Below are 16,408 nucleotides of genomic sequence, written 5' to 3' on the forward strand. Positions count from 1 at the left end.
TCTTCCCAAGTCACCGTTACATGTGATGGAGCCCTGCTTTCCTGCAGAAGGCTGAACACCTGCCTGCCCATGGGAAGTGGTGAATGAATTCCTTGTTTTGCTTTGCTTGTGCACGCGGCTTTTGCTTTACCTATTAAACTGTCTTTATCTGAACCCGTAAGTTTTCTCATTTTTACTCCCCCAATTCCCTCCCCCATCCCATTGAGGTGGGAGGTACTCAGCAAGCAGTAGGGTGGTGCTTAGTTGCCAGCTGGGGTTAAACCACAACACCTCCAGGGGCAATAACCCTGTAGAAGTACACAGCCATAGGTTGTAACTTCTTAAATCTGTGCAGATGTTTACAGAACAAACATCTGCCCACAATCTGGTTGAAGGAAGTAGGCAAGTGGGACAATTGCCTGGGATACTCACTCGACTAACCAAGGCAAACGTTTAAATTGGTGAGCCAAGGGTGAAAGTGAGACTTACAGGGTATGGTCCCTGGCAAAGGATGAGGCTGAATTCATTGACAAGGCACAGATTTGCTTAAACTATAAGCTTGTTGGGATCTTAATATTCAATCACTTCTACACAACTGCACTTTAAAGACCAACGGTATGAAGGTGCTTTTGGCCTCTATGACCTTAATTATGGAGACTCATTTACCCCATGTTGTTTTATAGCTGGTAATAGATTGTAACATGCCAGTCACGTCACAGGTAAAATTGTTTCCTCGACAATCTGAAAGGAGTGAAATAAGATGTTATAGGAGAGCTCTATGAATCTCTGACAAGAGACAAGAGTAAACAAAGGGAGGGAGAGAGAAGAGAAAACATCCTTTACATCCCTATTCCCTTGATCTACCTTCCCACACCTGGGGTACAGCAAAGCAATATCCCCCTAGACAGGTCTTGGCAACCCTGTGTTCAATCTGTCTCACACTTCCCCTGAGATAAATTCAGGAGAGGGAGAGAGGGCGAAAGAGGGGGAGGTTGCTCCATGATGGGGCTTTTTGCACTATAGAATGGAAACAAACCAAAGGATTTAAATTTAGCATCGTCTCTCTGAACTCAGGCCACTCATTACCATCAAATAGTGTCTGCCAGAGGAAGCCACTGGTGTTCAGAGATAGCATCCTACCTCCACAGAAATGGAGAAGTCAGTTAACACTTCTAGCTGTGGAACACCTATTTATATTTAATATTCAAAGCCAAAGTACCAAAGAGGTTTTATTGGTGGTGTTTTTCTTTTTATGCAATATGTAGAACCTTGTCACATGAAATAAAATAACCAAAAAAAGCAGAACACCAAAGACAAAGAAAGCAATGCTGCAGCTAAGCATTAATCTCTTAGCAGCACCAAGGTTATAAATTCAGTGTGTTCTCCATGCTACACCCTTGCTAGAGATTATCTCCTACAGATAACATGCAAAATAAACCTGGATGAAAAGGGAAGGGAAAGCAGGTAGCAGGAGGAAAAACAACCTTCCCTCTCTACCCTGCTCCACTCCCCCCACCCCCACCCCCCCACCCCCCCCGAGAACAATTTTTTTCTGCAAAGAAGAGAGTTTTCTGGAACAAAATATATTTAAGCTTTAAAAGGGGGAGGATTATTTGAGGGAAATACCACTCAGAATGGAAACAGGTAGAGAATTTAGCTGTACTGCAGTTTTTTGTCTTGGTAAGTTGTGAATGGGACATGACATGTGTATATATATTAACAAAAAAAGCTTAGACCTTTTTTCACCTCTTATAATCCTTAGGAACATTCAGATCATCTAGGGAAAACCTATATATTTCTGGTTCTGTTCAGTAGAGTAGGAAAACAAAAAGCCCTTTCCTCTGTTTCCCAACGTCAAAAGAAACCGTAGTGTTTTTAATATAGAAAATCCATTAAGTATGGGAAAAGGCAAGAGCCTCATATCAAGCTGCAGACAGCAACGCTCAAGCACAAGGCATTCAGGCGATGGAAATGCATTCAGAGCGTTTAGCACATAGGATTAATCGAATTATAATTTAATCATCTGATCAAACACTAATTAGCATAATCACTTGAGGGGAAAAGCTGCTAGAGGAACAGACGAAGAAACACCTTGGGCACCCAGCACGTTATAATGACGCAAGATCATGCACAGATATTTTTTTTTCCTTAATAAAACACAACAGAGATTGAGGATCATAGTGCTGAAGAAGCAGTTTAAAAATTCCAGTCCTACATCTCATATAATTCTCGAGCACGGAAAATGTTGAAGCTGGGTCTGCAAACTATAGTTTTTTCAGATTTAAGAAAGAGCTGTAAAACCACAGGAACACTACACTACCCTGGTTTGCCGTATGAAGACTTGAGCATGAGCACACATTTTTAGCCCACAGTGTTTCCATTATAATCATCCCTTACTGTTTCCCCCTGAGTCTCCCACATGAATGTTTAACTATAGATCGCTTAGATGACCTTCAGGGATACAGCAAAGTATTAGCGTCCTTTTACAAACTGCATTTGAAGTAATTAGTCTAAATCAGCTGGGTTTTTTGGCTTGGTGCGGGGGAGAATGGGAAAGCAAGAGATATTAAGGGAGCTTTTCTGTGTAACATTGTCTAGCTTTCCTGGTAAAATCATGCTACTTTTCAAAAGCAGAAATCTAGAGAGACTAGAAAATCACCCCTGATGTTTACCCACACAATAAAATTACATTTGTGTCTGGAGAGTGGACAGGAAGAGATGTATGGACAGAAGGAAGCCAGGAAGACTGTATGGGAAGGAGGAAGGGGAGAAGCAGGGCATTGCAGGGGAGAGGATCTTAGGGGGTATCTTTTGTTTGACTTTTTACACAACATAATGTAATTCAATAATTCTTAATAAGTGTTTAGCTTTTCAAATTGATAATTCTTCTGAACACTAGAAACATTTAAATGTAATGAACTGCAGCACCTATAGATAAGATTGGACTTGGAAGAAGTTTCCTATGATATTATGTAAGGAAGTAAAATGATGAGCTGCTTACCTACATTTTAAAGACACCAGATCATACAGGCTCAACTGTGAGCTAATTTAAATCGATTATATCCCTCTTACAGAGCTATTACTAATAATCCTTTCAGCTTCTCAGAATGACTGTACATTAATAAAATAAGGTAACCAGTTACAGCATAGGGCCAGTTTACTCCAGGATTTCTCCATACTGGGCACCCTGCTATGTGCAGTCAGTCTGGAAACTCTCACAAGTGTAGCATGCAACTCTCCACTGCAGGTGACGATTCCACAAAACATCCCAGTAACAAAGAGCTATATATCACTTTAAAGCATTTTCATACTTTTAATAAGAAAAATGACTGATAAATGAACTAATAAAAGACAATAAATTAGTTTCTCACTGGCATAAAGGTAGAACCACCATACGGCATGCATTCCTGGCTCTAAAAGAGAAATACAGAATACATGGAGTCCACTTAAATAAGAAGTAAAGGTAAGTTCATCAAAAAGTTTTAAAGTTATGTTTTTCAAAATATCTTGCTTGTTTAAAATATCTAGCTTTAAATTCTTGCTTGTTCCTTTCAAGCAAAAACTTAAAGCACAACCAGGAGATTTTGCATCACCTCACAAAAACTGCAATATGTCAAAGTGAGAGGGGAGTGACACAGAGCTAGTAACACTACTTGAGGCTGCACCATAGTCAGAGATAGGCTGGAACACAAGACAACAACCACCGTCTCCCTAAACCCATCTCTAAATCTCTCTTCTCTCCCTGCCCTCTGAGAGGGCAGCAATCCTGAGCCAAATGGCAGCATCCTGCTGGTATCAGAAGTGCAGCTACCCATACCTTCCACTTTCTGAATTTATAAGATTACCAGCCCTGTGCCATGTCATAATGCTTTCATTTTCCACTTGCTAACTGTTTAATGTGTGCTACTTATTTCAAATAAAATTATCTGAGCACAAGGCCAAATGCACATGCCTTAGGAAATGCCAGAGCTATGGTGCTCAACCAACCTTAAGCCTCTACTCCAAATATTACAATGGGCATACACACCAGGGACTGAAAGTAACAGAGACCATGTGAGGAAGAAGAGTAACTGCATTACATAGTGGACAAACAAGGCTGTTATCTTTGAATGTGGCTGAGACAGAAACACAATATACTGATCTAGAAAGTTCTCAAAACTTCTTGAAATTAAGTAGCAGTCAGACTACTATTATTTAGCTGTGGAAAATGTTTTTAAAAACCTCATTAGTTCCTTTTGTAATTACTAAAAATCAGCATTCTTCTATAGAAATGCATTTTGAGATGTGGTAAGAATACTGTAATTGCTTTTATTCACTGGGGACTAACTTCTGAACATATAAATATGCACTGAACTGCTGCAGCTAGTGTCTTCAGACAGGCATTTCTTTTCCTCAGCATTACCTTCATGTGTGCCACTGGTTAAGACATTCAAAAAGCCCTCTAGCTTTGTCACTAGTGAAACAAACAGCTTAAGTGCATGTAGCACTTTAGCAGGACAGTCACATCTCTCTGAAGTTGCACTGCTCCTTCTCAAGCATGCACACACTAGCTAAAGGCAAAAAACAGTGAAGAAAGGAAGGAGCTTGGCCAGGATTTTTACTCTAGACCAGGACAGAAAAGCTAAAACCTAAACCTTCCTTTCTTCCCCAGGGAAAAGGAAAAAAAAAAAAAAAAATCCATATTCCATACTCCAGGCTGTGTTCCCACCATATATACACAGTCTTCCTCGGGACTTGCTAAGCAAGCAACTTGCTAAGCTCTCCAATTTGCTGTAGAGACAAAAAGCTGCTCTCCGGTAGCGCAGCAACCTGGTGCACTGGCGATGTCCTCCTCCACCCAGCAGTGCTCTCAGGAGACCGCATCCAGAGAGGGCTCCAGGAGCAAGGCTGGTGTTCAGGCACATGCGCTGAGCAGACCCCGTTGCACCAAGCCTGCCAGTTCCAGCTCCCAACAGCTGAACAGCAAATCACTACTGCCAGTGCTTCTCTGAAAGCCTGACAGCTCAGCCTCTTTTTCTGAGGATTAATTATCTCCCTCCTGCCCAATAAAGGAGCTCAGCTCCTTCCTTCTTCACTCAGACAAGGGACTCGCACATCCTACCCTACAGCCACACTGACATTCATAGGATTGCTCTCTGTCCTTGAGCCCCCTCACTCTCCCAAATGCATTTCTTGCCTCAGGGGAAAAGCTTTTAGGGACAGGAGAAATACTTTTGCTACCAAAATAAATACAAATAACTGTAAGAACAAGGTAGAGAGAGGAGGGGTTGTAGGCCTCAAATTAAGCCTATATCACAGATGAAATTGCATGAGAAGACACAAATGAAAGAAAAATCTGAATACAGGCAAGTGAAGGACAAGGGAAGTTGGGAGTTTGAGCTCCCCCTTGTTAGGCACAGCAGGATCCTGCAGAGCACCAGCTTCGTTCCTAGCACAAACCAACAGCCAAGATGGAGTCATGGGGACCAGCACTGGGGAGTCCCAAAGCCACATGCTGTTTTGTTCCCCACCCACGTCTTCTGCTCACAAGGGAACAGGCTCAACCTTGCCTTCCTCACTGCAAACTGAAGCCAAGACTTCAGAGCCTCCCACCATAAACTGTCCAGCTCGGACTTAGCCTTCAGAGACTGCCCTCCTGCTGTCCCACAGGGCTTCATGCTCTTTGAGTGCCCTTCCTCTTTTTATCATACCTTATAATGCTGTCTGAATACCCATGTAGTTTCATGCTCACCCTTTTTCCTCCCTTATCCTCCCCACTAAAAATCCTGTTCACACCCCCTCTTCCCTCCCTCTCCCCTTAGCATCCATTTTGTATTTTTTAAAATATACATTTACAAAAAGCTGAAAACAAAGTTTCACGTTGACATGACAAAAAACATGGCAAGAACTGCCCATCACTCGAGTCTCATAGCAAGATGAACCTTACTCTCTGTGCTTCTTCTCTTTTCCCTTGCAACAATAAAAATCTGATTTCTAGAACCCCTATACAACAGGGCTGTGGAAAAGGTTGTCATGGTGGAATAGAAACCTTCAAGTCACACCACAAAACTAGGAAGAAAGGTACAAAGGAAAGCTTCCTAAATATATATAGCTAAAAGCATGAACTAGTATAACGCAAGTATTATTATGCTAAGAAACCTCTACATTAAATGACTACAGATGTATCTAGAGAACTTGTACTTCAGTGACTGTCTCTCAGATTACCTCCTTCGTATCATGACATTGCAAATGCCGCGCTTTATGCTTTACAAGCGCAGTTGCAACCCAAACTATAGTTGACTTGTCTAGAAATAATGTGAACTGGCTTTTAAACTGCCCCACAGAAAAGCTACCTAGTGAGAGGAAAAGACTCATCTGGAGAATGTGTAGTACACGCAGGACTTTCTGGATGGTGAACCACAGGAGGCCTTTTCTGTTTAAACTGAGGTCCACTTAGAGCCTGGTTTGCTTGAATGACATCTCTTCCACCAAGATCCCATTCCAGGGACATCAGAATCTACTTTTCATAACAAAAAGGACTTTTTCAAGGTTTTTCTCTGTCCTTAGCTCAAGCCAGAAGCGGTCTAACAGCATGTCACATGCCCACCTTTTAGTTTTCAAGGGACTGACTTCATGCATTCACAATATTTTCCTGAGTCAGGGCTGAAATTACAAATAACATAATTCCCCCAGAAAAATCCAAAGACTTCAGAAGGTAATACTGTAAAACAAAGACAAACAAAAAACCCAACACACAATGGTTGCTGATAGAAAAACACAATCACAGAAGGGAATTTAGCAAAAGCCAGAGCTTACATTATATGCATCACCTTTCCACAGTCTGGGAAAAAGCAACCAACTAGCATTTTGGTGCACTCAAATCCTACCATGCGATTTGTGCAGTCCAGTACACCCTGTAATAACAACATATGGGTTCCTCCAAGTCTGCACATTTCAGTATCCCAGCTAGCCTTCTCTGTCAGCTTAATCAAGAGTCACATGTCAAAGACTTACATTTGGTATTTGAATTCCATACTAACTACTAAACCTCTAGGAAACTCTACTGAACAACAACATATTATCATGGAGATGCTTCTAAAGAACATAACTGAAAACAAACACTTCCATCAAGTCATTTAATTCTGTAGCACCTTATAAACTAGGGCCATGGGGGCAGCCACTCTAAGATGTTGAAGAACAAACATCCTTAGTGTGCAGGCTTAGCATAAGCCACTCATTTGCAAAACCACATGGGAGGATTTCACGCCAACAGATATTTATATAGATAGAGAAACCCTACAATCTTATTTATAGAATCATTGTGAGTAGGTTATGTAGATAGGCAACTATTCGCAGCTACAGTGAAACGTAATTCTAGTTACATTGGAAGATCCTTGGTCCTCTTAAAAATCATTTTTCTGGTATTCTTAAAACATTGGAGGTCTCCCCAAAATTTACTCAAAAAATTACTTTAGATGACAGAAGGTTAATAAGAATAATTTTTAGCCTACTACAAACATAAATCTTAAGCCACAAATCTTCTGCATTGGATTACATGTAATTAATTGGAAGAAAATAGCATCAGTATACTTGGACAGCAAAGCAAGTGCTAGATTTTCCATACACAGTAGATTTTAAGCAATTACAAGCTATATTGATTTACATATATATGTGTGTCTTTGTATAAATATATATATATTTAAAAATCTCAGAAGGGACGGTATCCCTGACATACTAAAGAGCCACATGAGCAGTATGGTTTTTCTTCAGCTCACACGGTGGCATGCATGTAGAGGCTCTGAATGTTAACCAGGCAAAAAATTTCTCAGGTGGTCCTCATATGTGTCTTTGTATCTGTCACATCGACAAATAGCAGGGTGCTGTTTTCAGATGTGTTCTTGGGCTGCCCCATGGCCCATGCCCCTGCACTTGTGCAGGCTCTGTCCTTCTGGAAGCTTCAGCAGAGGCACATCAGTGATTCAGCTCGGGTCGCCGGGCTGCTCTCTCCCTCAATTACTAGGAAGCTCCAGGGAGGCTGGTGTTTAGTATGGAGGTGACTCTCCTTCTCAAAGCCTTTGCATTTAAAAATGACTTTCTATAAATAGGATTGCTGGCTCACTCTTAAATCTTACTCCCTGCCTTCTAAGTAAAAATAGCTTAAATAGGGATGCTGGGAAGACTTGTTATTATTCTCCGTCATCCTGTCCGTCCATCCATTTGCCTTCCTTTCTTTCCTCAGTATGTATCATAACATCTGTTGCCCACTCCACTATGAAAGATATATACTGATGCACCCTAGTCTCTCTTTTTCTGATGCGTAATTCAATGCCCTAATGAGGAAAAAAAAAAAAAAAGATACTTATGAGGTAGTAAGAAATTTGTAGTGAGTGGCAGTACAAAAAGAAAAGGGATGGCAAGAAAAGCCCACAGTGCTAACAAGTACCTGAGGAATCTGTGGCGTGTTCTTAAAGAGATTCTCTTCAGTTCTCTAAAATATTGTGCTGTGAAAGGCTCTTACGAAATACCTCTCATTTTATGTTATTTGATTTTTGAAAATACCAATTGTTTGATGAAATGTTATGAGACAGGGAGGTGAAGACTGAGAAGACAGGGTTTCTTTTGAAGAATAACATAATTTGAAATCTTAATTTCATTGATTTCATAACAGGTTAAAGGAAAAGGAAGTGCTGATTAAAAAGGATTGTGAAATATCCCAAGCTATATTGTGAAACAAGTAATTTAAGTGCATACACCTACACATTCACTTCGAAATAATTAAGTATTCTGATCTACAGACCTGCATTGCTTAAATGGATTTTTTTTTAGTACTTCTAGAGTTTCAATGACTCAAAAGAAATAACATATTTTTTTAAAAAAAATAATTGTACCTTAGAAAAATTAGGTTGAATATAATGTTTTTCTGCCTTCTCCAGCTTTTAAAGTGAAAGCTGGAATTAGTGTCTTCCTCACTGCAAATCTGAAACAGTCCTAGGCTGAGAGGTTGATAAACAGTGTGCTCCAATTAAAATCAAAGGCTAAATGAGTGGTATGTTCAAACAGGCCTTGATCCTATGCACATCTTGTTAATTAGAGTAAACTCTGAGGGGAAGGGAAAGACCTCCATCTATTTTGTTCCTCAATCCACTACCCAGACACCACACCATCCCCCAAAGATGTTTTATTACTTTTTGCTTTTTTTTGTCACTTCAATGTTTATTAAATAGGTAAAGGAGATTATTTCTCCACCCCAAACAAACCCCACACCTGAGAGAGCAGCATATTTGTTAAAACACTCATCCAGGCAGACACAAAAAGTTGAGGTCCAACCTGAGCCCCGCTGCTCCTGTAACCAGAACCTTGAAGAGCTCACGAGCTGGAGAAACCTTCTGCATGAGCTACTCAAAGCCCACAAGATTTTCCCAAATAATTCAATTTACCAGTATAGTATATGACAAAAGTTTACAGAAAAACAAAAAAAAATTAAAACCAACTTCTAAACTTTTCTGGATGCAGCAACACTGAAGAGATGCCACTGAAATCACGGTGCAGAGCTGTAAACTATTTAACAGGGTTTATGGGCTTCTTTTTACCGTTCGTGGAAATCAACTTCACTTTAAACTGTTACCAAAAATACCTTCATCGTCACAGGCGACTGCTCTTCAGTGCTATGGAAAGAAGATACAGCGTCCACCAGTTAAAGTTTAGTGACCATTGATAGAGAAATGCAGACAAAATGCTTCCTTCGGGCACGGTCTCTTCCCACCGCTTTTCAGAAACATTGCCAGACTCGTGTGGTTTGCTGCCCACTAGTGTCCTGTGGCACCGGCTCTCCGCCGCCGCACAGACAGCACGGCAGGCTGCCAACCCCACGGCCAGCGAGCCCCAAAGCCTGGGGATCAGTACACCCTGGGCTGAGGAGGGACACTTCTTTTGAAATGGGAACAGATACTTCTAAGGTACTCTGACTGCCTAGCTATAACAATTTTTCTCTGTTTGGCATTTGGCAATTAATTAATAGCTATTTATAGCTCAAGTAACACCAGATTAAAAACACCATCAACTGTACTATGCCATCCACAAACATGTACCAAGCTAAATGCTTTCTGCACATGCATTAACTTTCTAAGGTAAGGATTCGGTTACACAATTCCACATAAGCTATGCACGTTATTGCAATATGTTTCTACAAAGAGAGCCGTTTGCTCTTTTCCTTAAACATTTCATCCCCAACACTGAGTCATTATTTTCTTTGGAGAGTGTCATTAGTACCACCGTTGCTTTCACTACTCATGCTCCAGTCTAACCCCTGCTCTTAGTTCAGTGTGATCCTTCTCAGTCTTCCAATATGATGCTAAAACCTGTATTGATAGATATAGGGCAGAGAAAGGATTCAAACAGCAAATAATTTTAATGGAAATTTATTTTTAGTGTCATCTGTACTGTACTGGGTGCCTCCTGATGCTCCATTGATTTCAACAGAACATCTGTGGACAACAGGCATATAAGAAATGCAGCCAGAGAGAAGCCTGCAAATGGGCTCAGCATACCTACAGCAGAGACTAAATGATAGCGAAAGATGCTCATTTCTAAAAACAGCATCCTAATTCTGAGCTAACTTTATCACAGTAATTACAATAAAGGGCCAGTATTTTGAAGCAGGCCATTCTCCCCTCACAGCCTCCTTACCTTCTCCCTCCTTCTCTCCCTGTCATTAGCAAAATGCCCCCTTACTAATTACGGCCTGGTTACAGTAGACTTTCACTGTTCATTTTATATGCTTGTATCTGGAATACTTAGGTATAGTAACACGGACGGTAGTACAGATATAGTAACCCTGAAGGTAACTCAGAAGTATTGCGCAGGGTTGTAACTGCATGACTCAGGCTTTCAAAGTGGTGAATTTAGCTGCATAGCTCCCACTGATGTCTATATCGTCCCACGCGCTTACTAAGGCTGCAATACATTTATGGTTAATAGTTACCTATATTTTTAAGAAAATCACAGCAATGAGAGTTTAAAGCCTTTACAAAATCTAAAAACTTCAACCAGGTATTTGGGAAGGTTTTGTTTCAGGCTTCAGATATACTAATTGGATGTAACAGCATGTCAGTATTTTATTGCCCCCAGAAGGAAACTGTTTCACAAACATAAAGCCTACCCAGTGACACTGCTCATATCTAATTTGACAAAATGTATTTGTGCTGAGTGACTGGAGGGAAATATGGGGGCCAACCTTGCTATTGTTATTCAGACTGTTTCCATTATCTTCAACAGAAATTTAGCCCAAGACAACAACTACAGGGTTAAACCCATAATGTGTGGGTTTATCTTTTAAGGTATTTCTCCCCACAAAAAGAAAAAACAAAAAAACACCATCCAAAACAAACACCACCACCAAAGGAGCATAAACATTAACCAATCTTACACATTTTAAAGTTAAAATTAGAATGAGATGTAACACATAATTCAAAACCACTCATACGCGTGCTTGTGTTTTAAGTAAATGTAGAATGGTTCCATAAGGGGTTCAGAAAAGGCAATGGCAGAAGTCAAGCAACCTTCAACAGCCTGCCCCCCCACACCCCCCAGATACAGTCATAAAAGAATACTGCCTCTCACACAATGGAGTTCAGATACAGTTATAGACAGAATAATGAAAGTAAATGTGTATGTAACATATCTATTTATATATGCAGTCATTTCCTTCAAAGAGATACATTAAAATCTGAAGTCTTTTAAAAATATTATTCTCTGACTCTTGACTCCCATATGATGGTCCAAATAAGTGTTACTAATAAACAAACCAAGTTATTCAGTCTTAACAGGAAGGTAGGTGCCAGTTCCAAAAATTTTCTTTAAAAAGATCCTAAAGACATCTTCATTTTGACATCAAGTATGATGTCAAAAACAAACACACTTTTTAAGTTGCAAAGAATCACTGAACCATCCACTACATATTTCTACAATGCTTTTGTCTTAAAATATTACCATACACAAACCCATTTTATTTTAGCAATCTAGATTCACAAATGTACAGAGGTTGCTCTGTGGCAATACTAAATCTATGCAGTTGCATCTATCATTTACACGTTATACTATTAAAGCTAGAAAAATCTTTGGGATACAAATTCACGTTTGACTGTGATCCAAAAACACATGGATACTGAAAGTGAAATTGCTACTGACTTCATAGATCAAGGAATAAATGAAAGTGATTTTCATAGTATTTCAACCTCATAAAGCAAAAATTACTCTGTTCTTCAAAAACCCCTGGAAGGGGGACTAATTAGCTTAGAACATAAAATTTATAGCATCAGTACAAAACATATGCCTCTTCTTTTTTCCAAAAGATACAAGATTTCTGGACAGAAACAGGGTTCTTTCCAATGCAAATCTAATTTTAAATGAATAGCGCCGGTAAGAGCATATAATTTCAGGCTGATTCTGTCTGTCTTATTAACAGCAAATCTCTCCCTCCAAGGTATCTGGCTGAAGCAGATAGAGAGAAAGGCACAGCATTGCCTGTCAAAAATAAATAAATAAGTAAATAGATAAATAAATAAATAATGTTAGAACTTGTTGCAGCTGTGTTACTGCTAGAAGAAATGCAAAACTTTAAAGTTTATAGTTTGGGGCTTTTCATTAATTTCGCAATCTGTGGCACTCAGAAGATGAAAACGTTTTAAGATAGCCCTAAATACACACTTATGATTCACCTCCTAATTTATGATCTATCCGGCTATTCGCACTGGACTTGCCATGCCTGTCAATGTATTTTCTCATCCAGCGTATACTTAAGAAGACGTGAAGGCACCCTCATACTGCATTCATTCCTCATGCTCTGCTAGAGGTTCAATTATTTGTATCTTCCAGGAAAATCTCACACTTTGCCCTGTGCTTCTCTCACATTCATTCAATACAAAAACCATTTTCCTATTCTACCTGCTTTGCCTATTTTGAGAGCTGTGCATTTAATCTTTCCGATTTAACTGTCAGGATGTAATGCATTACAGGCAAGGCTATGTTCTCAAATCTGAGAAGAAGGAGGCAACGTAATACAACAGCTAGAATCCCAGACCACAGCATAATTTGTTTTCTGTCCTTAAAACTGCAATATTAATGTGCATTTTAATAAAAGTTATGCAATTTAAACATATTTTCATATACAACATGGTTTTCAATCACATGTATCTAAATGTTCCTGAATACCCCATCTACTATTAAAAAAATCCAGAAACTACAGTAAATGTTTGTCAATCAAAGAGTTGGCAGAATGAAAAGAAAAAAAAAAAAAAAAAAAGGAGAGAGAACGGGTTTACCCCTATTCTATCGCTACTCTAATTTCCCCTTCCTAAGTTTATACTTGACTGAAAGAGTCTTCAAAATTTTTAGATGATGTAATGCTTATCCGTGCATATTTTTACATAAATGAGTGAGAAAAAAAATTCAGAGCAGGTACCTTTACAGTGAAATGATGAAAGGTAAACATTTTTAAAATATTACTTCTTAAATATATAAAAAGAGAACTGTTAGGTGAAAGCACAGGGCAATTAAAAAAAAAAAAAAAAAACCAACAAAAAAAAACCCAAACAGAAAAAAACACCACACCACCACAAGACGTAAAAGGAAGCAATATCTCAATGCAAACGCTTCGGATGAAAGCCCTTCAAATTATCCCCGTGTAGTCGGACAGATTTATACGGCACTTAGCAAAATTCTGTACTTTTCCAGCCAAGAAAGAAGGAAAAAGCACCTCTCCCCCTGTCTCTCCGAGCACCGTCTTATTCCCAATGAGGAAGACATACAGCAGCGTGGCTAGGTTATGGGCTGTCACTTTGCTAGGTAAGCTAGTTTAAATGATTACAGAGCAATTTCGCCCTTCTCCTCACGGCTGCCGACAGCCAGCGCGACGCTTCAAACACAAAAGGCAGGACCGCGACCCGCTCCCCTTCCCGGCCGGCAGGAGGGAAGGAGCCCCGAAGCGGGGAAGGGGAAGGAGCCCCGAGGCGGGGGCCGGCAGCGCTCACCATGCGAGATGCTGTGGAGCAAGGCGACGGCCAACATCCACATGCCCCCGCCGCTCCCCGCTCCCCGCGCCGGGCTGGGGCTGGGGCTCGGGCTCGCCCTCGCCCGCCGCGCCCGCGGCCGGGCCGGAGCTGCCGGGCAGCGCGCAGCGGGGCCGGCCGCCGCCTCCCTCGGCTGGTGGCTGCTCGGAGCCCGCGGGGCCGCTCGTCCGCCCGGCGAGCGCCCGGCTCGGCTCGGCTCCGCTCGGCTCGGCTCCGCTCGGCTCGGCTCAGCCCCGCCTGCAGCCCCGCGGCTCCGCCGACTCTCGCCGCCCGGCTCTCGGGCGGGGGAAGGGGCGGCCGGCGCCGGGGGCGGGAGGCGGGGGCGCGGCGCCCAGGTGCGTCCTCCGGCTGCGGGAGGCGCCCGCAGGTTGGCGGGGGCAGGGCCACAGGTGACGGCGTCCTCCGGCGCGGGCAGGGCAGCCCCCCGGCAGCGGGCAGCCCCCCGGCAGCGGGCAGTCCCCCCGGCAGCGGGCAGCCCCCCGCCGCGGCCAGCCGGCTCCTCACGCACCTCCCCGCGGGCCGGCGGCGGGCGGGCACATCGCTCCGCTCCGCTCCGGCGGCTCCGATCACAGCGAGCCCGCTGCCCGCCGCCCCCGGCTCCCCGCGCGGCGGGGGGGGAGCCTTGACCCCAGCCCTCTGCAGCCTCAAAGCACCACCGAGTCGCCACAGTGGAAAAACCCAAGCCCAACAGAGGAAGGCAGCGGAATATCCTGCCTCTCGGTAGTGGGCTGAACCGCGTCCGTTTGGCATCAGCCGAGTTGTATATGACTAATGTATTGACAAGTCGCGGGGGGGGACTGGAGGAGGGGGCCCTTCTGGAAGGTCGCAGCCCAGACAGGCGAGAGCATCAAGTAATTGACTAGGATTCTGTGCGAAACTGAAAGAAAAAAATCAGTCTATCTACAGTTCCCGGTGCTTACACAGCTCCAGATACTGTTTGGCCTTTCACGTGTTTCTTTTTCTGTGGTAACAAATTTTTTCCCTCTGTAGCGAAAGAGTAAATTACAGTCTCTCTAACTAAAAGCAATTTCTGCATCTATTCTTTCTTCACATCTATGATGTGAAGGCTGGTCTAAAAAGGAAAAAGAAAAAAGAAAAAATATTACATAAAGAGCTTAAAAAAAATCAATATTGTGAAATACATAACAGCATTAGGGCAACTCTGAATTTAAGCTGTAAGATGAAAAGAAAACACAACAAAGCAATAAGGAATCTCAACCTGCAGAATCCCCAGTGTATTACCAAACAGGATCGCCTCACATTTGGGGGTCTTCACAGGACATTTTTTTTTTTTAATTGCTTTATAGCACCAGACATTGCCATGCTGCCAAGACTCAGTCCTGTGCACTGTAATGAAACCTGAGAAAGGATGTCCCCCAAGACATTGGGATGAACATGTGCAGAAAGCTCAGCAAACACATCTGGACTGGGAAGAATACCTGTCTCGAGATGTTTCTAAAGCCATACAGAATGGACCAAAACGCACTCCCGAAGCACTGTATAAGGCCCTTCATTCTAATTCTTGAGAAAACCGAAGTCACAATTGAAGCACAGTGAAAGCCATCATGCAAGTGCTTAGTTCCCTGCATCTCATTTTGGCTGGGATATCAGCCAGGAGAGACTGAAGCTCTGAAGTGAAAGCAGGAGAGATGAGACCAATATTGGGCAGAGACTAGCTAGCTGCTCATGGTTGCCCTTAAGAAAAAGATGTGGGTAACCAGGGAAGCTGTTCAGTGGAAAATAGCATCTGATGCTGTTAAACAACAATTAAAGAGAGAAGTACAAATGTCTTGAGGGAGAAAAAAAAAGGAAAAAAAAAAAAAAAAAAGGAAGTTTGCTTTTATGCTTTTATTGGGAGTGAAGTTCTGTTAAAAAGGACAATACTTTAATCTCTTTGTTTAGAAGAGAGCTAGTGACTAGCAGAAATGTGTAAGTATTCATTTGAGAGCCATTTTGGAGAAGTTCATGACAGATTTGTTCAGGCAGCTCTTTCAGAATTGCTTTGTTTCCCATTTTGAAGCCCAAAACATGTTTAGGGCTTAAGAGATACAATGCTACACCACATAGAATAAATATACCGTCTTCTTGTACCTTCCTACCTCCTTTACTCATCTACATAACTCTGGTAGCCCTTGACAAACTTCAGTGTCATTTAAAGCAGTCTCAAGCAAGTTTCTGTGTTCAAGTTTATTTAAAACAACAAACAGCAGCTGCAGACTAAAAGACTAAGTCTTTAATTTGTTCTTCTGTGGCACCAAAAGGCACGGGACCAACTTTCAGCAGGTATATAACATTTCTTAGCAATAGCCAGCCAACTAGGCAGCGTAATCATAGTCCTGAGCTAGGTTTAAGGGGTGGGGGGGGGGGAGGCAGGACACAATTTT

General features: G+C 41.9%; 1 protein-coding gene across 2 annotated transcripts in view; it reads right to left on the reverse strand.

The window, feature by feature from the left end:
* DSCAM (DS cell adhesion molecule) overlaps positions 1-14,105 on the reverse strand; it is a 476,473-nt gene extending 462,368 nt beyond the window's left edge. For both annotated transcript variants that reach the window (XR_012627493.1, XM_074858375.1), the window contains exon 1: positions 13,986-14,105. Coding sequence is in view for 1 of the 2 variants with exons in the window: in XM_074858375.1 (XP_074714476.1) it covers positions 13,986-14,028 (43 nt within the window). In the remaining variant the exon portion in view is untranslated. The remainder of the gene's footprint in view (positions 1-13,985) is intronic.
* Between the last annotated feature and the right edge of the window lie 2,303 nt (positions 14,106-16,408).

The sequence above is a fragment of the Strix uralensis genome, chromosome 2 (assembly GCF_047716275.1).
Source record: "Strix uralensis isolate ZFMK-TIS-50842 chromosome 2, bStrUra1, whole genome shotgun sequence".
Classification (NCBI taxonomy): Eukaryota; Metazoa; Chordata; class Aves; order Strigiformes; family Strigidae; genus Strix; species Strix uralensis.